This window comes from Odocoileus virginianus, chromosome 21 (assembly GCF_023699985.2).
Source record: "Odocoileus virginianus isolate 20LAN1187 ecotype Illinois chromosome 21, Ovbor_1.2, whole genome shotgun sequence".
In the NCBI taxonomy this organism is placed as follows: domain Eukaryota; kingdom Metazoa; phylum Chordata; class Mammalia; order Artiodactyla; family Cervidae; genus Odocoileus; species Odocoileus virginianus.
This window is the reverse complement of record NC_069694.1, coordinates 46,297,627-46,320,711: the sequence shown is the minus strand read 5'-3', so window position 1 is coordinate 46,320,711 and position 23,085 is coordinate 46,297,627. Positions and strand designations below refer to the sequence as shown.

Here is a 23,085-nt window from a genome sequence, read left to right as displayed (position 1 = left end):
CTTCAACAGTAGTGGTTACTTTATGACCACCTGTCACATGGTAATGCAAATATCTGCCTAACCATTTGTATTCAGTGGACTAAATTTCTCCAAAGCTAGGGACTGTAACTTTTTCACTTTACATTGTGATCAGTTTATATTAAGACTATATGAGTTATTTGTTTTCCAAATACAAAAAGTTCCACAAAGGCAGTACATTTGGGTGCCTAGACCGATGATGAGCACGTAGTAGATGGTTGTTTATTTGCTGAATATGAATGGTAGGGTCTAGGTAATAATTCTGCGAGGCTCGAGAGCATGTTTCCTACGAATATTTTGTCTTCTTTGGTCATAATTTTGCTTTTCAGATCATTTTAGTATTGTCTGACTGTAGTATTTTTTAACATTCTCACGAGTTTCCATTGCTGATTCTCATAATCGTTCCTTTGCAGTCACTCACAATATTGAAACCTGTTATCATTAGGGGTAAACAATGTACTAAGGGAGATGTCAGAGAGATGGAGGAACAGAAGCTCTCTTTCCCTAACAGACACCGACTTAACAACAATATATGGGCCAAAACACTTTTGTGAAACTTTAGAAGCCAGTTAAGAAGGGCTTCCCTGGTGGCAGTACCCCAGGTCAGGGCAGAGCTGGGAACGGCCCCACTGAAGCAGGTGAGAAGAGCTGTTTCACTTCACCTGCACCCACCCCTCCCTCGGCTCGCAAAGCTCAGCCCTGGCTGTTTCCCCATCACGGGCAGTGGGGAAAGAGGAGAGTGGAAGGCTCACCCGAAGTTCCAGCTTTCCGAGGGGAGTCCGAGTGACTGGTGCCTCTGCCCTGACTCGGAGCGCCGGTGGAACTGGCGTGGCTTGGCACCAGAGAGCCTGCCGAGACTGCTGTGGCTCTGCAGTCGGGACCAGGTGCCCGCGGAGGCCTCATGCGTGGGAGGGAGGAGGAGAGTGGGTGTCTGGTGTCCCAGCTTTCTGAATGGCTGCACAAGAGACTGGTTTGTGCTTCGCCTGACTTGGGTGCTGATGGGGAAGCTGATATACTTTGGATGCCTGGGGGCCGATGAGAAGAAAGGACAGTGGTGTGACCTGCTGCTGCAGCACCAAGGAGCCTGCAGTACTGCAGACAGACACCAGAGGGAGATCATGAGCTCCTGAAAAGAATTGGCAACCCTTTAGTTGGCAAATCTCACACGCAAGCCCAAAGAAGTGGCATACCCCCCAAAGGTTTCAGAGGCCCCCCAGAATCTATAAACGAGCTGATCGATGAAGATGTTTCCCTGTATGACACTAGAACAGGTGGCTTCTTTTTTTCAAATGCATAAAACCCAGCAAAACATCAGAAGGTACACAAACATGGACTATCGAGAAACAAGATAAATCTCCAGAAACAAACTCAAAAAAAAAAAAAAAAAAAAGAAAAGGTGATCTAAGAATCACCTATCAAAGAATTAAAAATAACAGAAGCTCAATGATCTATAAGAAATACGGACAACTAAATGAATTTGGGAAAATAATGCATGAACAGCATGAAAATATTAACAAGTAAATAGAAACTATGAAGAAGAACCAAACAAATTCTGGTGCTGAAGAATCATCAAATTGCAAAATTCACTAGAGGGGTTGAACAGCCGACTTGATCAAGCAGAAGAATCAACAAATTGGTCATTTGAAATTATCCAGTCAGAAAAGCATAAAGGAAAAAAGAAAAGTGTCGAGAGCCTAAGGTACTTATGGGGCATCCTTAGTGGACCAACATATGGTGGTACTTCCAGAAGAGAAGGGGAAAAAAAGTTGATTTGAAGAAATAATGGCCCCCAAACTGCCCAAATCTGAGGAAGGAACCGGACACCCAAATTCAGAGAGTTAAGCAACATTCTGTTAGACTGGAAACCCGATGACTAGCTTTATTTTTAATGGCCTTTAGTTTCCCTGGAGAAAGGAGTGGCGACTCACTCCAGTGTTCTTGCCTGGGAAACCCCGCGGACAGAGGAGCCTGGCGGGCTGCAGTCCACGGGGTCGCAGAGTTGGACACGATGTGTGACTGAGCATGCGCAGAGAGCAGTTTTGTTATTCAGGTGAACTCACCTATACTACTCAATGCTCTGGGGGAAGCAGACACCGTGAAGAATCAGCCTGCGGTGCTGCTACAGCGTCTTGTTTGGGTCACGGTGGAAGCAGAAACAGGCCCCGGTGAGAGGATTAGCGGAGGGGACGCTTTCCCCTTAGCGCAGTGAATTCCCATGGCAGTGTCAAGGTAAGGGAAAATACCCAATCCACAGACTTTAGAATGACGACTGTGATGCAATTCATAATCTCTTTCTCTGAATAAATATTCTTACCAAAGAGCCAAGAATGTCTTGAAATCACTAACTCTCTTCTAAGTGCATCTTGCTGTTTTGTGTGGTTTTTCAAAATCGCATGATATAAAGTATCAGATACTTTCTAAAACCATAGTTCCTTATAGATCAGAGACCCCTCTGGGGATATGACAAAAGAACGTATGGACCTTAGTATCCTAGAAAAATGGATCCACACACAAAATATTAAACTTCAGAGGTTTTACAGCTGCATGCAGTCCAGATGCCTTGTGTATCTGTGGGCACCTCAGGTTTAGAAAACTTTACCTTGATAGAAACTCTGGCGCTGTTTCCTCGTGTCTAAAATTAAAGGGCACAATAAATTGATGTGGTTTTTTTTCCAGTTGCTAATGAAGTGCAACCAACTACAAAGTCTAATAACAAACCAATTTAGAGCGCTTGCATAGGGAGTGGGTGGGTTGTAACTGGAAAGTGAGAAACAACTTCCATAGCTGTTACAGCAAAAGGAAGATTAAAACTAGAAAATGCTGAGGCTGGATCACTTGCTATCCCTTAACAGCCTAAATATGGAATGCATGTGTGTATTTTTACAGCAAAATTCTGAAAGTCAACACAGAAGAAGAGAGGAGGGCCAGCTATACCCGGAGTATCCCACCAAGGAACCATCAGTTAAATTACATGGTGCTGTGATCTAGAGCAACTAATCAAACATTTACTGAATGTTCAAGGCACTAAAAGAGTCTGTAATTTTGTTAATCAAATGATACTTTATATTAATTTATGAATTATGCTTTGGAATTCTCTAAGTCATATGTGGATAACTTCATATTAATAAAAATATATACATTTTATGTATACATGGGAAGATTGGAAATTTCCTTCAATAACTTTATTCTTTATAAAACATATAAATAAATAAAACTTTTCAACTTCTAAAGGATTACCACGTTTAAGAAGAAGGTATATTGCTATCAGCATTCTAGATTATGGGAATGCATCCCATTCTTTCATCTTCCAATCCTAGTGGCAAAGTGGGAACTGAACTGAAGTTGGATTGTGACATGACTGCCAGGGATAGACACATAAAGACATGAACAGACATTTCCAAACATGGAATGCGGGGCCGCCGGAAAAGTGGCACAGTGGAGTCTACTGAGTCTTGCACTCCGGCACATCTTTTCCTGACGACATTTGCCAAGGACCTGGCTGGGGATTCTCGGTCTCCACTTCAGCAGTTTGTTCTTCTGAGGAGGAAAAAGAAAATATCAACAACAAAAGTAACCTTAGTGAAAACATAGACAAAACCCAAATACAACTGAAGTCGAAAGGATGATGTGACAGTAGACATATGAAGAATAAAACATGGCCCTTCAACACAGTCATTAATTTCCTTGTTAAAAAGGTATACTTCACTTCATCAGAGTTGAAGATGTTTATTCCCCATTTTCTCATAAAATGAATGGTTAGAAAAACCATATTGTACATAAAACCTAGAAGTAATAAATTTTCAGTTGGAATCCATCAATCTGAGAAGCAAAGTGAATCAAACAGATAAGCTGGGTTTGGTTTTCCTTTGTCCTATTTTTAGGGAAAAAACTAGTGTGCTATACAAATACTATGCATTTTAGAGAATACTTAGCCATCATTGGAAAGCTTTCTTTGAAGCTTTAAAAAGCGTTTTAACTCCATCTATTTATTTATAAGTAATAATTGTTTTAAAATTATATATGCATAAATCTAGGATAGCTGATCTTGAGATAATGAAAATTTCCTTTTATTATAATTAAAATTAAAAACTGACAATTTTTTGGATTGATATTTTATTAATACTAATTCAAGGATTATGTCCTTTAATTCTGAATTGGTGAATTTTTGATTTATGTATCCCCCCGGCCTTTTATTTCACTTAAAAATCGTACCAGAAAGATCCACATATTGATAAAAAGACTTAAGCATTTTTATTTGCAGTTGGATTAGTTCATATTATGCATGTGCCTTTGGCACTGTCAAATAAAATCAAGAGGTGATTATAAAACATCAGTTTTTCCAAAGACTCTTCTAAAATGGCATGTGTATGTGTGTGTGTATACACCAAAAGCTCTATGAAAGTGCTAACTAGTGGAAGGTCCTTAAATGTTTGTTAAATACTATTCAAAGAGCTGAATAATTTCAGTTTTTTTTTCAAAATTGCTTTGTTCCTTACTATCTCCCTAAGAGCACTGTCAAGGTGCTGACTTGATCCAATTTTGATGTGCAGTTGAGAATGAACTGATTCCTTCCTTGTCACAGTTCCCATACTGCCTGGAGATTTCCATGGACAGAGGAGCCTGGAGAGATACAGTCCATGGGGTCGCAAAGAGTCAGACACCACCGAGCAACTAAAACTTTCACTTTTCAGAGCTCTTATACACCCTGGCAACCTTTGCTCAGAGCTTTAAATAGCTGGCAGCTGCCTCTTCTGATGAAGTTTTTTTGTTTTATGTTTCTACAAGTGCATAATAGGGTATTTCCGACAGGTGGATACACTGTCACTCCTGGGCATGTGGTGGGAAAGGCTAAGACACAACATGTTACAGAGCTTCTCCCGCACGTTCCCCATCTCTATGGACAGCGCCTCTGCAGAGCTGGGGTGAGCCTGATACCCGACACCCACTTCACCCAATCAGGCACCGAGCCTGCTGATTGCACCTCCAAATCTCTCCCATCCGTCACATCTCCTCGACTCTACTGTACCTGGCCAAGTTCACGCTGTGGCCTTGCTCAGGCACCTGTCAAACTCTTGCTCCCATGATCTGTGGGTCACCTTACAGCCGAGGCCATGTGTTCCAAATGTCTGCGTCATCACGCTCCTCTGCTCTTGTCCGAAACCTGAAGGCTTCCTCCACATGCTCTCAGGATCAAGTTTAAATTCTTTCACACTCTCTACACAGTCCTGCAGGTCTGCCTCTCACCTCCCTTCTTCGGTTCACTGGCTCCATCCACAGAAGCCTGTGTTCCCCGCGCCCTGGCCGCGTCAGACTCCTCCAGCCCTTCCCCGACTGCGGGCCCTCCTACTCTGGCTGGGGCGGTCCACGTTCTATCAGTAAACGCTCCGCCCTCCTCTCTGTTCAGCTAGCTCCCATTAACCTGTTAGAGCTCAGTTCCCTTTTGCAAGGAAGACTTCCGTGATATTACTAAAACAAAAACCTACTGTAAGCCTCAGAGCCTTCTGCACTCTAGAATTTTCCCTTTGACTACCTGATTGCTGTCTATACCTATTACACTGTAAGCTCTAGGAGGACAGGAACTGCATCTAGTTTTGCTTATTGCTTCACCATTAGGGTATAATATGTATCACAGAGTTGATAGTAAAGAATTCTGTTGACCGAATCAGTAAGTAAATGATACAAGTCTATGATCTGGCTTGTGTAAAATGAATGTAATCCTACTGGAAATACTGGCCCACTGAATTCATAAGAAAGTGCTACTGAAAAAGTAAAAGGAGTTTTGTGCATAGGGTAGTGTCCTTATGTCCTTGGGAGTGCTGCTTGTCCATTTCAGGGAAAAGAGGACAGTTTAAGACACAGACTTCACTCAGGGTAAAAAGTGACTGCGCTTCAGAGAATCTTTGTCCCCCGAGAAAGTAATGAAGTCTCTGCCCGTGAGCTTGGTCTGCTCCGTCCTCTCCTGTTGATACTTGCCCTGTGGGGTCACGTGGTAAAGAGAAGTTCCAACTGTCATCCCCGCATTTCTGAGTGACCAGTACATTCACCTACCTGGACAGAGGCCTAAACCCGAGTTATCAAAATAGCGAATTGGAGGAGGTACTGGCAAAGACTTTGATCGGTTATCAAAAAACCAAGATTTCGGCGACTCCTTTGGCATAGGATCTTGGATATTCCGTTCCTTGCATTGAGAAGACATATGGTGTCTCTTTTTAGAAGGTGTCCCAGTCACTTTAGGAGACTTTGGAGAATTCTCACAAGTTACTTCTTTGTGAACCTCTCTTTTAAGAGTTCTCTCCTTCCACGTCTTGACCTCACTGGAAAGATGATAATTGCTTAAGTGTGGTGGTGGTGGGAGAGAGGGAGAAGCAGGAGAAAAAACGAGACCACAAGACTGCAATTCCTGCAATGTATTCACACTTAAGTTAAAAAAAAAAAGTTTTTAAATTGTGGTGTGTGTTAAAATATACACAACATAAAATTTAGCATTTTATCATATTTACATTCTAGTTTCAACCTAATGCTTCCTGTTTGGACTGTTTCCACAGTTCAGAAAATGAAATGAGGTCAGTATAAACTGAGTAATTGTAGTAAATCTCCATAATCATGGGGTTTTGAAAAGAAATGATATCAGATTTTTAAATGAATCGATGATATGATCTAGTGTATTTTGTGGCCATAATTTGTTAAATTAGTCTCTGGGGTAGATGACTCTAATCTATCTGTTATTTTAAGAGAAATAATTCATGGTGCTTTTTTGGATTCATTATATTCTTGCTTCATAGAGGAAATGCTACCAGCATTGCTCTGCTTCCTCCAGAGAGACACCTGGGCGACAATCCTAGGGCTCCTTCTTCCTCATACTTATTTCTCAAATTCATCTCCTTATATTTATCTGCATTGGCACCATTCCAGTCCATGCCAAAACTATCTTTTGCTTGGGCAACAATAAACAGACTCCTAAGCTGGGGCCTCCTATACTGAGATGCTGTCTGATCTCGGAAGGCCAGGGTCTCCTCCAGGGGAGGCAATCCTTCCATTACATTTAGGATCCCCTCCAAATGTCCTCCCAATGACCTTTGGGGGCCTGTGCTATCCGGGCCGGTTCCCCTCTGGTATTTCATCTTGCACCTCACTGTCTCCGTCTCTCTGCCCTTGCCACACTGGATGTCTTTCAGTTCCACCAGCAGGTCACTCTTTCTGACTCAGAGCATGTGCACATGCCATTCCCTCCGCCTAGAGAGCTTACCTGCCTCTCCTTCCATCTGGCCTAACTTCTATTCAGTTTTCACACTGAATCTTAAAGGTTAATCTCTTGATCAACACCCCTCCCCACACCAAGAGTTATATATCTCTCTGTTATATACTCTTTCATAATGTCCTACTTTTTGATGTTGCTGTTTGCTTGACAGCACTCACTACAAAGAATTAGTTATTTGTGGACTTTACTTATTAGTTTAACGCCTAGTTTTCCTCTGTTGTATCACTGGTAGAGGTTAGTACAAGATTCTATTCTTTGGTAGAAGCCAAACAGTTAAATTTGTTAGAAATGTTTACAGGTAAAACTAAGCAGCTGCAGTAAGGGACCTGAGAGGCTCTTCCTTGAGGAGGGGCTCACTGACTTGGGTATATGGACTTGTGGTGTATATGAGCTGCCCCCTCAGAGATCTCTTCTTACTTCCTGGTTCTTGGCTTAGTTAAACACAGGTCAGTTGATAGATGGCAAACATATGGAATGGTGCTACTGTATTCCTATTCTTTTTAGAAAAGACATATGAACTTTAAAAAATATTTAGTTGGGAAAAAGTCCCCCCCCAAAAGAAAACAAACTAAAAAGACAAAACTTAACGAGTTTACACCATTCTCCCCAACATGTAACAGACATTAAGTATAATTTCTGTATCATATAAGGCGATCTTACCTTGACAGTTCATTCTTTTGCTTCATGAGCTGTTCATTTTGCTGCTTTAACTTAGAAACTTCCTTTTCTAGCCGTATATATTCACTTTTCAGGATAAGCGCTTTTGTGCTTTGTACAATGCCACTGCCACCTCCACAGGTTAAGGGTTTATTTGAAGGCTGAGTATCAACATGTTCTGATATCACTGTGGATGCGAAAGCACAGACAGGTGGGTGATAATTTTAATACCTCAAAATTAATTAAAAAAAATATAACAAAGGGCAACAAGTCATAAAAATAAAAATACCTCGACCACCATCTATCTGGAAGTCAACCCTGACTTCCTTCTCCCTTATCTCACATGCCTATTTAGTCATCAATTTTAAATAGCTCTAGAACCCTCCTGCTTCTTTCTACCTACCGATTCCACTACCATGACCCCGTCAGTAGTTTGCCGTGGCTGCAGTGGTTCCGATCCTCCCCAGACAGAGCTGTCCCGCACGTGTCGGTCTTCTATGATCAGTGCAGTCACCTGGCAGACTGCTTCCTGCAGTGTGTGTGCGTGTGGGTTCCAGCAACATTCAGTGAACTACTAGTGCTCAGTACATGCTTGTTCACTAAACACACCTGAGCTGATATTAAAGCACACATTATTAAGGATTCTATACTACGTGTGCAAAAGTAATGTAAGGAACTGCTTCGTGCATTTTAGATAAAACTGCATGAAGCTGTGAGGTGCTTTCTGATGGAGACTAATCCACTGGGTCACTGGTAATTTCTTAAAGAAGGGTAAAGGTGTGTGGGGAAAAGATACTCAATGTCCATTTCCTTTTGAATGATTCTGAAATCAGGGACATCAAAGTCACAAATCAAGAGTACTTCTACTGATCCTCCTGTAACAACAAGGAATGCTCAGGTCTATTTTTATCTCTTGAAGTTTTTCAGGTTGGAGCTGTGATCACCTTAACACTATCTCTGATTATTTTTTTTTTACTATTATTTATTTACTTACTTGGCTGTCAGGTCTTAGTTGAGGCATGTGGATTCTTTTGTTGTGGCGCACGGACTCTCTAGTTATGGCGCATAGGCTCTCTAGTTATGGCACACGAACTCGCTAGTTATGGCACACGGACTCGCTAGTTATGCACACAGACTCGCTAGTTATGGTGCACGGACTCTCTAGTTATGCACACGGACTCTCTAGTTATGGCGCACAGACTCTCTAGTTATGGCACATGAAGTCGCTAGTTATGGCACACGGACTCACTAGTTATGCACACGAACTCGCTAGTTATGGTGCATGGACTCGCTAGTTATGCACACGGACTCTCTAGTTATGGCGCACGGACTCGCTAGTTATGGCGCACGGACTCTCTAGTTATGGCGCACGGACTCTCTAGTTATGCACACAGACTTGCTAGTTATGGCACACGGACTCTCTAGTTATGCCGCACGGACTCTCTAGTTATGCACACGGACTCTCTAGTTATGCACACAGACTCACTAGTTATGGCACACGAACTCTCTAGTTATGCACACAGACTCTCTAGTTATGGCGCACGGACTCTCTAGTTATGCACACAGACTCGCTAGTTATGGCACACGGACTCTCTAGTTATGCACACAGACTCACTAGTTATGGCGCACGGACTCTCTAGTTATGCACACAGACTCGCTAATTATGGCACACGAACTCTCTAGTTATGCACACGGGCTTAGTAGTTCTGTAGCATGTGGGCTCTTAGTTCCCTGACCAGGGATTGAACCTGCATTCCCTGTGTTGCAAGGTGGATTCTTCAACCACCAGAGCACCAGCGAAGTGTACTGATTTTTTCTTTTTTAAATGAGTGGACAAAAATACACACAAATATCATCCTCCATTTGCTAGACCTTCAGAATTTTCAGTGTGCTTGCACATATGACTTTTAGTGTGATCCTTAAAACAATTACATACATAAGCTAAGTCAGGGCTGTCCTCAGGGTTTCACACAGCATTAAACGAGGGCAATCAATTCAGAGACCTGTCCTTGACTGTGAATTCAATGCTTGTCTTACTCTACAAAGCTGATCTAAGTACTGGTCAGCGTTTTCTCTTTATACATGAAACACAAGAAATACAGAAAAAGGTATAGTTTGAGAGATATGTAGGCAGAAATTTGATCACTGGACTTGAAGACTGTTCCTATGATAAACTGGAGTCTGCCAGTAAGAACAAGTCGGATAATATTTAACTGTGAATGGATATTTTTACTGTGCATATAGTCACAATCTACTAAGATACATGCTTGTATTTTTATTGAGAAGTGTACTTCTACCCTGATAGTTAAGTCATTCTTTTATAGTACTGAAGATACCTTCACTAATGTGTAAAGATTTGATAATGCAAAAGCAAATTCCCTCTTTTCTAAGAATCTATAATGGAGAAACAGTCAAGATTATAGGGAACTAAGGAGATATCACAGGATAAATATAAGCCCAATGAATTCATCTGAAAAATAGTTTTTTCTAAATCAGTGATTAACTTAGGTTTATTCCTGATTGTCATTATCTATAATAGTAGTCTTCAAAATGTTTAAGTGTATTGAAGTAAAATGGAAAGATTGGGAACTTATCAGCATTTTCCACTTACTTGATGTATCTTGGGCCTGTTGATTTCTTCTAAGATTCTCTCTCAATAACCTTATAACTTCTTTTTGATATTCTACAGTGGCTTTTGTTGAAGCAATTCTATTAAGAGCAACAGAAATATGTAAAAACCCAGAAACAGACTTTTAATGAAGGAATAAACACAACTGCTGTCAAGAATTTTCTAGCAAGACACATCATATCAACATAATGTATCACACACCTCACAGCTATAATATCATCAAATTGGAAGTATTTTGTCTGGTTGCAGGAATGACTTTTTTTTTAACATTGAGAAATCAATTCTATTTAAATTTCTGGAGGCTCAATAGCTATTAAAGGTATATTGAGTAAAATTATACCTGGGAGCACCATAAAACAAGTAACTGGTCTGTTACCATGAGGTCCAAGAAACACCAAGAAGGTATAACAATCACCAGAGCATGAAAGCAAAAAGCAGCTTCCGTTCTAAAGTCAGGAAAGCAAACCCTAGCTGCAGCTCTGGTTCATAGGTGTTATAATCAAAGGTCAAATTCTGCTCATTGTTCCCTGGTAGAGACATTTTATGAACTGTTTGCTTAAGCATTAATCAGCAGTGATAAATTATAGGATACTCTGCCCTTTTTAGAGGCTGACAGTATCTGCTGATTCTATTCTGTAAGTAAAATTGCTTTTTATAATGAACATCTTAACAGATATAAGTTTCACTTTTTATCACTAGAAGGCTGGTTAGAACAAATGAAGATCTGGAGTGCTACGTATTTGGCAAAATTACACATCATCATTAAATATTTATTAAAGATTTATAGGAAGAATAAAAAATGTTAAGAGCCAGAAGGGATAAGAAATTGTTTAATATAAACCAATCCTTTTACTGATTATGAATGTGAGGCCCAGAGAGATAAACAGCTTGTTAAAGGTGATATATTCATTAAAGGCAATATATTTCTAATTTAGTTTCCCTGACACTGTCTAATGGTCTTTTCATTATTCTATATCACAAAGAACTTCAGGCATGCTATTATGTATATGGGCTGTGTGTGTTAAGTCACTCAGTTGTGTCCAACTCTTTGCAATCCCACTGACTGTAGCCCATCAGGCGCTTCTGTTCATGGAATTCTCTAGGCAAGAATATTGGAGTGGGTTGCCCTTCCCTTCTCTAGGGGATCTTCCTGACTCAGGGATCGAACCCAGGTCTCCCGCATTGCAGGCAGATTCTTTTTACCATCTGAGCCACCAGGGAAGCCCCACGTATATGGTTCTATATAAATAAATCAATAAAAAAGAATATGCTCTTGAGTATTAGGTATTATAATTTAAAAGGAAATATAACTTTCCCACAAAAACATGACAGAAAGAATAAATAAAATAAATAAAAACCAACAGAAACCTTAGCAAACTGGAACCCACAGGTCTTTTTTTTGGCCACATCTTGTGGCTTGCTGAATTTTACTTCCCTGGCCAGGGGATTGAACCTGGGGCCATGGCAGTGAAAGCACCAAGTCCTAACTAATGGACTGCCAGGGAACTCCCCACCACAGGGTTTTTAACATTCACTTCCAAGCATAAAGAGAGTATTTTAAATCTATTTATATATAATGAGCAAAAAGCACCCCCCCCCCCCAAAGACATGTTAGCAACCAGGATTGTGCTTATTTAAAAACCTTTATGTATGTAATGAGAATTTAGTAAAATTAATATCTGTGAGTGGTTGTATTTATTTTTAGAAAAGCAAATAATATTTTCTTATATTTTAAAAACTTAACTAATGCAAAGAAATTTATATAATTAAAGCAAATTTAAGCTTTTTAAAGCATGTTCAATTAAGGCAAAGACGTACTCCTTTTCAAACTCCTTCACATTTTTCATCTTCTCTAGGTCTACTTTCACCAGCTTCATTTTGAGATCTTCAATTTCTTCTTTATAAGGTTTAGCTCCTAAAGCAGCTTTGTCCTAGATTTTTTAGAGAACAGAAAAATACAATAATTTTAGAGAAATTCTGAAGAGCTGCCTTGATCTGGTAGAAAACATTTGGAAACAGCAATCTGTTAATATATGAAAAGCAGGGGAGGCATAAATTTAACCCTGAAATGAATAACAGATATTTGAGGTGAAGTAATTGGAAGTGAATATGTATTTAGAGAACATATAATTTTTGTTTCTTTCAACAAGTTTTTTTCCCAATTTAAAACAATCTACCTAAACAAATGAAACAGAGGTAGAAAACAGTGAAATGGATAGAGAAAGGTTAATCAGGAAAATGAAAGAAAAAGATGCCAGTACAACAATATAAATATCAAACTGGAATCAAATTTAAGGCACAAAGTATTACTCAGCATTGTTGAGGGTTTTTTTTTGGCTGCACTACATGGCATGTGGGATCTTAGTTCCCCAACCAGGGATTGAACTCACATCCCCTTGCAGTGGAAGCACACAGTCTTAATCACTGGACCACCAGGGGATTCCCTGTTGAGGATATTTTATAGTCAAAGATGGTCCATCCACCAACTTGGAATTCAGGCTTTTACATGAACTAGAGAAATAACCTTCCATTTTATGTGAGCCATTGCATTTTTGGATCCCCCCCTTTTTTTTTCCATTTATTTTTATTAGTTGGAGGCTAATTACTTGGATCCCTTTTTTATAGCAGCTAGCATGTCACATTAATACACTCTCCTGGATTCTCTCTTCAAATGACAAGTGTTTAAAAAGTAACTAAGACCATGACATCCTTTAGCCAAAATCCTCTGATGATTTCCCATCTTACCCAGAATAAAAACCAGAGGAGCCTGCAAGACCCTTTATGATTTGGCTCTCTGCTATTTTTCACCTCCTTTCCCACCTCTATCCTCTTGCTCACTCTGCTCGGGAGACACTGGCTTTCTTGGGGTTTCCTAAACATGTCTAAGACTTTCTGTGTTGAGACCTCTGTGTTTGCTACTTCCTTCGCCTAGAAGGCCCTTCTACCACACTGCTCACCCCATCACTTCACGTCACCCTAAAGGTGTGGCCCTCCTCAGTAACCCTTTATAAAATCACAGCTCTTTCCCTTACACTTCCACTTTTATTCAGTATCCCTGTACTTTGTCTGGCTTACTTTTTTCCCATTGCATTTTTCACTACTTGACACACACATATATATTTCATCATTTTCTCACTTCCTGAATGATAACGTAAACTCCCTGAAGGAAGGGAGAAACTTTTTATCTCATCGCTGTACGTGTGGCATCTAGAACAATGACTAACACATAATAGCAGGGAGCCAACAAATATTTGTTGAATGAATAAAAATATGGTCATTACATTATCTGAAATATTAAAATATTAGTCCCCAAATTCTAAAGCTTCACAGTGAATTTTCTTGGTTTTTAGCTATATCAACAATTGTCAAAAAAACAAAACAGATTATTTTCTCTTGCTTCTGTTTCATGTCTCATTGAGTGAGCCTGAATTTTTAAAACAATATTAAATAATGGAAAGAACAGACATTCTTGACTAGTTCCCAATTTTAACTACAATCAAGAGACACTGGTGCAGAGATAACACAAATACCTATTAGTGTTGGACTCAAGTAAAAGAAGTATGAGAGGTGGCTGGGCTAAAACAAAAGGGAGTGGTAAAGATATGATCAATGAGGGTACAAACGGTGTAATGGCATTCATGGTCAAAAACATTTCTACTACTGTTCTTTATAAAAACAGGTCAGAGTTAGCCGACAGTGTAGCAGGTGGGACTCAACAAGGGATTAAGTAGAAGAAAAGATAATTTTAAAATGTACTTATCTAATAAAGAATATTATTTGGATCAAAGCTTTTTTTTGAAAAATAAAAAATATACTTTAAACTATAAAGAATAATATTTATATGTCTCTTAAAAACATTTTTTTGGAAGATAAATATTATTTTGGAGGAAAACATATTCCTACATTTCATTTCTAAGTTGTCACTTGCTTTTTAAAAGTTTTGAGTCCTGAACTTCCGATATGCATAGATAATACAAAGTTGAAGTAAAAGCTGAGTCCCAAAGCATCTGTCAAATTCAACAGTGAAAGAAAAAAAGATAACACTCTTTGATTTGTAAAATGAGATTGTTAAATTACCTGAAGTACTTGGACCATTTCTTTTGTTTTTTCAAGGCATTCATTTGATTCATTAACTTGCCGTTGAAGTTTTGCTATTACATCATTAGTCATCTCAAGTTCTTTCTGCATCTTCATAATCTTGCCCTCCTTATGCATAGCACTTTCTTTAGCTTCACGAAGTGATGTTTCCAGTGCTTGAATTTTCTAGTAGAAAAAGTACACGTTTAAGGTCTGCCATAAAGACAGTCACAGTACATAAGTTTAAGACAAAGATAATCATATACAGGTATTCATTTTCACAGATTGCATTAACAAAGGACAGAAGAGAAGGAGAAGCCAAATGCCAATTTACACACCCATTTTTAAAAAAAATTTATAAGCTGACGCTTTTTGAGTTAAAAAACACCCAGATTTTACATTATAAGGTTTAGTGTTTATTTACTAGTTAGCATGGTACCAAGCATTTTTAAATAGGCACCTACATTTTAAATGAACACAACTTAAGAGTTGATAATTAGCTCTTTAATATGTCTTTTCCTTTATTTTTATTATCTAGTTTTGAACTTGAAAAATAAAAGCATATGGAACAATTGATGAAGAGTAACTTTCCCCAACTCAGGACCCCAGCTGACCCTAAGGTAACGACTTGACTCTTCCAGGTGTATCCTTCTGGAAGTTTTCTATGTATAGCTACACATACGTGAATATTCAATTCATAAAAACAGTCACACACACAGTAGGAACATACTAAATAAATAGTTCTGCATTAAAAAAAAAACTTGACAATATATTTTCCAGATCTTTCCATTATCAATGCACATTGTCGTTCAGTAGCTAAGTCATGGTCGATTCTTTGCAACCCCATGGGTGTAGCCAGCCAGACTCCTCTGTCCATGGCATTCACTCCATGGCAGGAATACTGGAGTGGGTTGCCATTCCTTTCTCCAGGAATTTGCTCAGATTAATGTACATTGAGTCAGTGATGCTATCTATGTAGATCTCTCATATTTGTTTTCACGGATACATACATCCTGTTTCATGGAAATCATTCACTAATGAACATTTAGGTGATTTCTAATTTTTTTTTCCAGGTACCAAAAATACTGGAATTTAAATATCTGAATTTGTTCATATTTATAAGATTATTCACATACGTATACATGCAGGTTTTCTCAGAAAATACATTTCTTTTTGACCTACCCAGAATTTATTTTTGTTTGAGTGAGGTGGAAATCCAGAATTTTTCCCCCAAGATGTCAAGCTGGTTGTTCTGAATCAAATATTAAGTAAATTGCTTTTTCCTCACTGAGTTAATTGTTAATCATCATCATGTACAAATTCTCAAACTTTCCTGAGTGTACTGAACTTTGTTCTGTTCCAATGCTCTATTTATTTCTGCATCATTAACCAAACTATTCTACTTATCTATTCCTATATCATTACCAAACTACTCTAATTTGGCATAATTTCCAAGCTAATAGCATATGATTTCTTATCTGATAAGGAATGTCCTGCCCTGGGTCACTGCTTCTTCATCTTACTGCTTTGTTAGATGGGTTTCAAATTTCTGCCAGTTTATTGAGGTCTGTAGTAATCAATACATCAATCAACTGTATACTAGTGATCTTCTGGTTTCTGCTGGAATTTATTAAACTAGTGGCTGTTGTTTTATTATGAGTGTTTATTTCAGTAAAAATGATCAGTTATAATTTACTCTTGGGTTCCTCACTAAGTCATTTTGTGTGATAATAAAATAAAATATCATGTTTGCTTTAGAGAGTCCCAGTAAGGGTAAAGTAATTGAATTATTCATGTAACATACTGATTCTTGTGCACAGGTTAATCTGCTTACAACGTCTATTTTTAGCCTCTTCCATTTTTATTTTCATTATAACATTAACCTATATGAAAGACATTGATGATAATTAGAGAAACCCTAAAATGCTCTTTCCTCCTAAACTAGTTTTGTATAAGGACACAGATTATAGTTTAATAGAAAGTCACATGCTTTAGGAAACTTACACTGTATGGTAATACTTTAAGTGGTGTATGCATATAGTCATCAAATTAAGCTATGAGTTACTTCTGCTTCATAATCCAAAGGGAAGATCTTATATAACACCTAGCTGTTTAATTAGCTGAATGATAGCCACAACAGAACTCTATTTTAAAAAAACAAGCCCATCACCCATATGCAAAGATAGCCCATGTTCCCTAACACATTCAATACTATAATTTTGCTCTGAAATGCTATGTAAGACATGTTACATGTAAATGTCATTTAAGATGTTGAAGGCATTTTAAGACTTTGATGAAGCTGCAAATTGAAAAACCTAAGAAAGTACACACCTCCGTAACTTGCTGTGTAGCTCTTGTTGTGACATGAAGATTCCTGTCTTGTGCAGTAGGATTAACAAGAGAACCAGAGGTCAGGGAGAGCTTCAAAGTTTGGTAATTTTTAAATAGTTTTTCATTGTTTTCTTTCACTGATTTCAGATCATGTTCCCATTCTTTGGCTATGGTAGCATTTCTTTCTTCAAACTCTGTTAATTCATTCATTATAGCCTATTGAATTGTAAAAACACCATTATAGCCCTAAAATGAAATGAATTACACACATACACACAAAAAAGGAAAACACTATGAAAATACTGGAGTTCTAGGACAAGGCATGCTGACACCTATCATTCAGCACACTCTAGAAGAGAACTTTAAAAGAATGTGAACATTGTTTGGGGTTCAAATCAGTTCCTGAAATTTCAAATGACGTTGGATGTTGGTGATGAGAATAAAAGAATAAGGGCTGAAGAGCACCTGTACTGCTTTGTAAGATGATAATCTCACTTTATTGGATTCCAACTAACACACGAAGAAGAATCTGAAGAATTATGCAGGTTAAAGTTATTATGTATGTTATGACATATACCACATCATACATAAACATTAACTGACATCTAATAGCAGGACATACCCAGTAAACTTAACAACAGGCTATTTTCATTCTAAACCTCACTGTTTATAGGGAAAATCATTCACTGACTTTTGGTAATTAATCTGAAAACCCTGTATTTCTGTGCAGGGAATAATGATCAACTAATATCTTTTTTTACATCAACACCTAACTAGTTCTGAAATGACTCACATCATCCTTTTACTTCCTAACTTCTAAGGCATGTACTTTTTGCTGTCATCATGGATGCCTTATTGGTCTTACCTATAAATTTCTTGGTGGCTTTATGGCAAATTTGTCAGAGTTGGATCCTAAATTACTTGTGTTCTCGCCAGCATCCTGGATGCTCCATAGCGCTAAACTAGGACCTCACACTATATAGAATTACCAGCTGCTTCTTTCAGGGTGCTGGAGGAAGCCACATATCTATGATGATCCTCATTGCAAGAGTCCCTATTTTCTTTTTTCATTGAAGTGTAATTGATTTACAATGCTGTGTTAGTTTCAGGTGTAGAGAAAAGTGATTCAGTTATACATACGTACCTATTTTATTTTTTCTTCAGATCCTTTTCCCTTACAGGTTATTACAAAATATTGAGTACAGTTCCCTGTGCAGAACAGTAGGACCTTGTTGGAGGAATTCCTACTTTCTGATCACAACTGGGCCTTCAACATTACAAGAACAACACTTAATTATGTGGAGATTACCTTATCCAAACACTGGCTATGCATTTCTCCATTGACTGTGAACTATTTTTTTTTTTTGTTTTGAAACAACTCATTTACTATTTTGCTAGCTTGGAGTATTTAACAAATGGATGAACAATCCAGTCACTGGCAATTATTCTTTTTAGAAACATTATTTATATTTCAATATGATTAAAGTATTGTTTCCAGATGAAGTTAAAGTCTTTGACTGGAAATAACTACCCAAACACAGAGATATAACACTAATATTAAACACAGTAAGATTACTCCAAGTCCCTCTGCTCCAATTACTTTTGGTGGTTTAGTTACTAAGTTGTGTCCGACTCTTGTGACCCCATGGACTGCAGCCCACCCGGCTCCTCTCTTCATGGCAAGAATATTGGAGTGGGTTGCCTTCTCCATTGATTACATGCAGTAACAAGTGATTTTCTGATTACTGCATATTTTTCTAGGTATACGAGACAGGGATTACTTCAGAAAGTAGAACGAATATTCTGATCAGTAAAAGGTGAAACAATAAACTGACTGAAAGCGATGTTGGCTCTTATGAATCTGTTCCCTAGGGCTGGTCACCTTTGGAACGATGATTACAAACCACAGTGTGAACATCCAAGCTGAAGGATCTGGGCATGTGACAGTGACACTGCTGAGATGAAAAGCATGTGAGGCCTTACTAGTGAAGCACCTGACCAGGCTTGTCCAGGGGTTTCCTGAAACAGGCTCATGGCTCACATTGTCAGAGCCTGCTTGGAAAGAAGGCCCAGTTCCTACAGAAGCAGCCCAAAGTGAGAATAGAAAGAGGAAAACGGCAAGAAGATTTTGTGTGTAAAAAATTGATTGCTACACAGCAAGATTTTATCTTCTTTACAAGTATAAATATATCTTTAATTATCCTAAGGAAGCATAATACATTAGAGGCAGAAGATGTTTTACCGTCAACTTTTTTCACAAAGCACATGCAAATAAATTTTAAGAAAATACTTAAAAGAAGGAGAATGAGGTAGCACAAGAAAATGACTACTTACCGTTATTTTCTTATGATAGAAGTTATTCACTTGACAAATACTATCATTTTCTTCCTGGATGACATTTTTAAGCTTTTCTATATCAAAATGAGCATTCACCCACTCTTCCAAAAACCGAGTCATTTCTTTTCTATTACTTAGTACTTGCTGAAATTCAGTCTTTATGCTATGGAAATCACTTTCTGAAAAATCCTTAAGAATTTCCTGTGAAAAATAAGCATTGAATCACCTGAACATTAGAAAAGTTTTAATCTAAATATCATAAAAAGGGAAAAACACCTTACTGAACTTTATTCTTAATATTTTAAAGTAAATATAATTTTAATTTAAAACTTTAGTTATTGATAATAAAATTTTGGCAGTACAACCTATGCAACAAAGGCAAGTCTACAATTTCTGCTCAAATTAAAGCCCCTCAAAACTATAAATCTATGACTAATTATCACAATATATGAACTGTCTCTGGATGTTGCTTTCTGTGCACATAACAGGCTGCACATGGTATTGGAAATTGGATGCTGGCCTCATACTGCTGAGTAGGACATTTCATGTGGAGTTGTTGTAATGAAAATGTTTCTGACTCCCAGTCACAGATCTAGGAAGTTTTAGAAGGCATTTGGAAACTTATTCTGGGGTTCCATGAATTCCCACTGGATGATATTACATCTATTTTCTGTATCTTTGGGGTTCTGAAAGGACACTATACTATTATCTGGCACTCTTCACACCTCGCCAGCTGTCATTCTGCAACTGATTTTTAATTTTTGGTAAGTAAAAATGACTCTAAATATATGCAAAGGTACTTTTCGACTTGATAAAAGCCTTGACATCTAGTTAAAACCATTTTAAACAAATTATACTTCGATATGTAGATCCATGCTCTGGTTTAATTTGAGGTCCCTTGATTCTCCGGGTGGTACATCATAATCTTGTTGAAGGTGCTGTATTTCCATCAGCAGTTCATTTTGCTTTTCCACTTCATCAATAAAAGCCGTTTCAAATTTATTGATGGATTCATGTTGTTCTTCCTTTGTCCTTGCAACATAGCTTAGCACATACTTGCAGAGAAACATAAAACAAATTGGGAAATTAAACTTGTACCATGTTTAGATGAAGTTTTAAATCCCTGAGACTATGAGGCAGGATGGCATCTCTTGTTTACCTATGTTCCCTGGTTAAGTCAGGAATAAGGAAAGAGCCACTCTGTTCTCAATTTTCTCTTCTCAGCAACTTGGCAGGATAACTTCCAGGCCTCTCTCTAGTTCTGTATTTCTGACTTCCTCCTGCAATACACTTCATAGATGTCCCATAATCACCTCAATTTCAATAGGTTTAAAATGTACATGATTCCTTTCCCTAGAAACCCATCTATGTCTATTATCCTCTCTTTGGTTAATTATATCATCAACCACCTAGCTTTCCCAGCTAGATACCTGAGATAATTTTCAACATCTTCTGCCTATCTTGACCAGGTAACAAAAATGGGTATGACATGTCTCAAGATTTACTTGTCAAGCGTATTTAGATGTCTGGCTTTAAGGTGATAATAATTTGAATACCATATGCTGCATAGACCTCTTTATTAAGTTCTGGATATTTGATTGCCAGGGTGGGTGGAAGAGTATCAGGGCCTGGAGGGCAATTTACCAAATAGGAAGGCCAGATACCAATTCCCCACTTCCCCTAACTTCCACCATTCCTTAATCTCTTGTAATTCGGCCTCTTCCTTAACTACTCAACTGAAACCAGTGTGGCAGAGGTCACCAGTGAGCTCTATTATCAACAAACTGGGGGCATCTCTCCAGTCCTTATGCCGGCTGACACATCTGCCCTCTTGACCACTTCATCTTTGGCATACTCTTTCACTGACTTCAGTGATAGCACTTCTGCTTGGTTCTCTTCCGTCACTTTGACTTTTTCTGACCTTGAACCCATGAGCTGCTCTTTACTGCTACTGTCTCTTGAAGACTTATCCCTTCTGAAGTGCTTATTGGATCTCCAATCTCTTATTCCTCTACTATGCTTTCTGGGTGACGTTACTCACAGATGTTGTGCAATGTATCACCTATATAAATCCCAAATCTTTTATCTTTAGCCCTGACATTTCTTCTGACAAGCCTCAGACTCTCAACTGAATGCTTACTTGGTCTCTCTTCTTAAACATCTGTCACAGGTATTTCTACCTCAAAACATCTCAAACTGAACACCTAATCTCTTCCCCTCTTTATTTGTTAATGGTAACACTGTCTACAAACCTGGTTAAGCCTGAATCTTGATTCTCGTTTTAAACTTCTCTCCCTTACCGTGACCGTCAATCACATGGACTGCTATCTCCAGCTGTCAGAGGTCTGTCCCCCCATCCCCGAGAACCCTTCCCAAGTAGTGCTGTCGCTTGGTACAGCTTCTCTGGACCCAGTGCAGCTGTTTCTGGCCACCAACTCATTTCTTCTTTGTCTATAGGGAAGTATCTAAAATAATAACCTGATCATGCCACTGCCAGCACCTTAAAATAACAATCCAATGGCTCTGCCTCATCTACAAAATGAACTCCAAGCTTTATCACTTAAGTCTGTCTTCCACTACAGTCTTATCTTCTCTAACTTTTTATCTGGTATGTCATACAATCTAAATATACTTCTATAACAGTGCTTATTACCTGTTTATATGTCTGCTTCACTCACTATGAGGTTCTTGAGATGCTGTTCACATCTGTCTCCTAAATACCTGGACAGTGTCTAGGTCCACAGGCAAAGTTCAGGTTTTGTTGAATACACAGGTCCTAGGTGCACTGAGGGTCTTGCACACACTGTTCTTAGACCCATGCAATCTTCAATTTAATAGTAAATATGCTACATAGCAAATATGCTAACTCTCAAAAAGTGAAAAAAGTAACAAGTCTATTGCTAAGCTGTGTCTGACTCTTTCCAACCCCATGGACTGCAGCACGACAGGCCAACTTTCAAGGTAGGACTTAAACACGTTAGTTTGTAATAGAAATTTATAGCAGTATTTACAGATATTACTTAAAAAGATGGTACCTGAAGTTTCATCACGACTCTGTGAAATTCCATGGAACACCTCTGGTTTGCAGTGAGGAGTTTCTGGATTTGTTTGGTTTGTGGATATGGAAGTGAGAGGTTTGCTTTTACTCTAATTGAAAGCTCTTTTTGGGTTTCAATTTCCGTCTTCAAGTCAAGAGACAATCTATTTAAACATTCATAGTGATTATCCATTTCTGAGTATCTCTTAAGAAGCTCCTAAAGAAAATTAGAATTTATTCAATGTACCAATTCATTTTAACAAGAAATAGTCCCAGCCCTAGAACAGCAACAAAAAGATTTACTTCTTCTTGTAGGAGGAAAATAAATTATGATCTTTGTGTTTAAAAAACAAAAGCAAACTTATTATTGATTTTGGATTATGAAAATTACTGTGGAAATTAAAAAAAAATATAACAAAGAAAATCAGAAACAATCATTGTTATCATTTGATGCATTTTCTTTTGGTCTTTTGAACATCCATGATTTGAAGGAGCATTTGTTTATATAAAGTCTGAAGGGAAATTTGAGTGAATTCAATCTAGTATGTACTGTAGCTCAAGTCTGAATGCTGTTTTATATTTACAGTGGGCAGTATGCGTGAGCAGATACGTGACCAAGAATCAAACTAATTATTTGTCTATTTGGTGGAGCTTCTTCACACATTTCTACTATTTGCCTAGAGTCCAAGTTTTCTAACCTTTTATCAGAGTTTGAGCATAGATTCCAGCTCTGCCACTCGC

At 38.3% G+C, this 23,085-nt stretch overlaps 1 protein-coding gene across 1 annotated transcript in view; it reads right to left on the bottom strand.

Annotated features, from left to right (window-relative positions):
* Nucleotides 1-3,185: 3,185 nt before the first annotated feature.
* Nucleotides 3,186-23,085, bottom strand: part of CENPE (centromere protein E) — a 74,778-nt gene continuing 54,878 nt past the window's right edge. The window contains 10 exon segments of the mRNA XM_070452391.1: nt 3,186-3,555; nt 6,067-6,350; nt 7,937-8,120; nt 10,545-10,642; nt 12,381-12,493; nt 14,640-14,825; nt 16,971-17,186; nt 19,305-19,508; nt 20,165-20,362; nt 22,343-22,561. Coding sequence (XP_070308492.1) covers nt 3,461-3,555; nt 6,067-6,350; nt 7,937-8,120; nt 10,545-10,642; nt 12,381-12,493; nt 14,640-14,825; nt 16,971-17,186; nt 19,305-19,508; nt 20,165-20,362; nt 22,343-22,561 — 1,797 coding nt within the window. The 3' untranslated portion in view covers nt 3,186-3,460.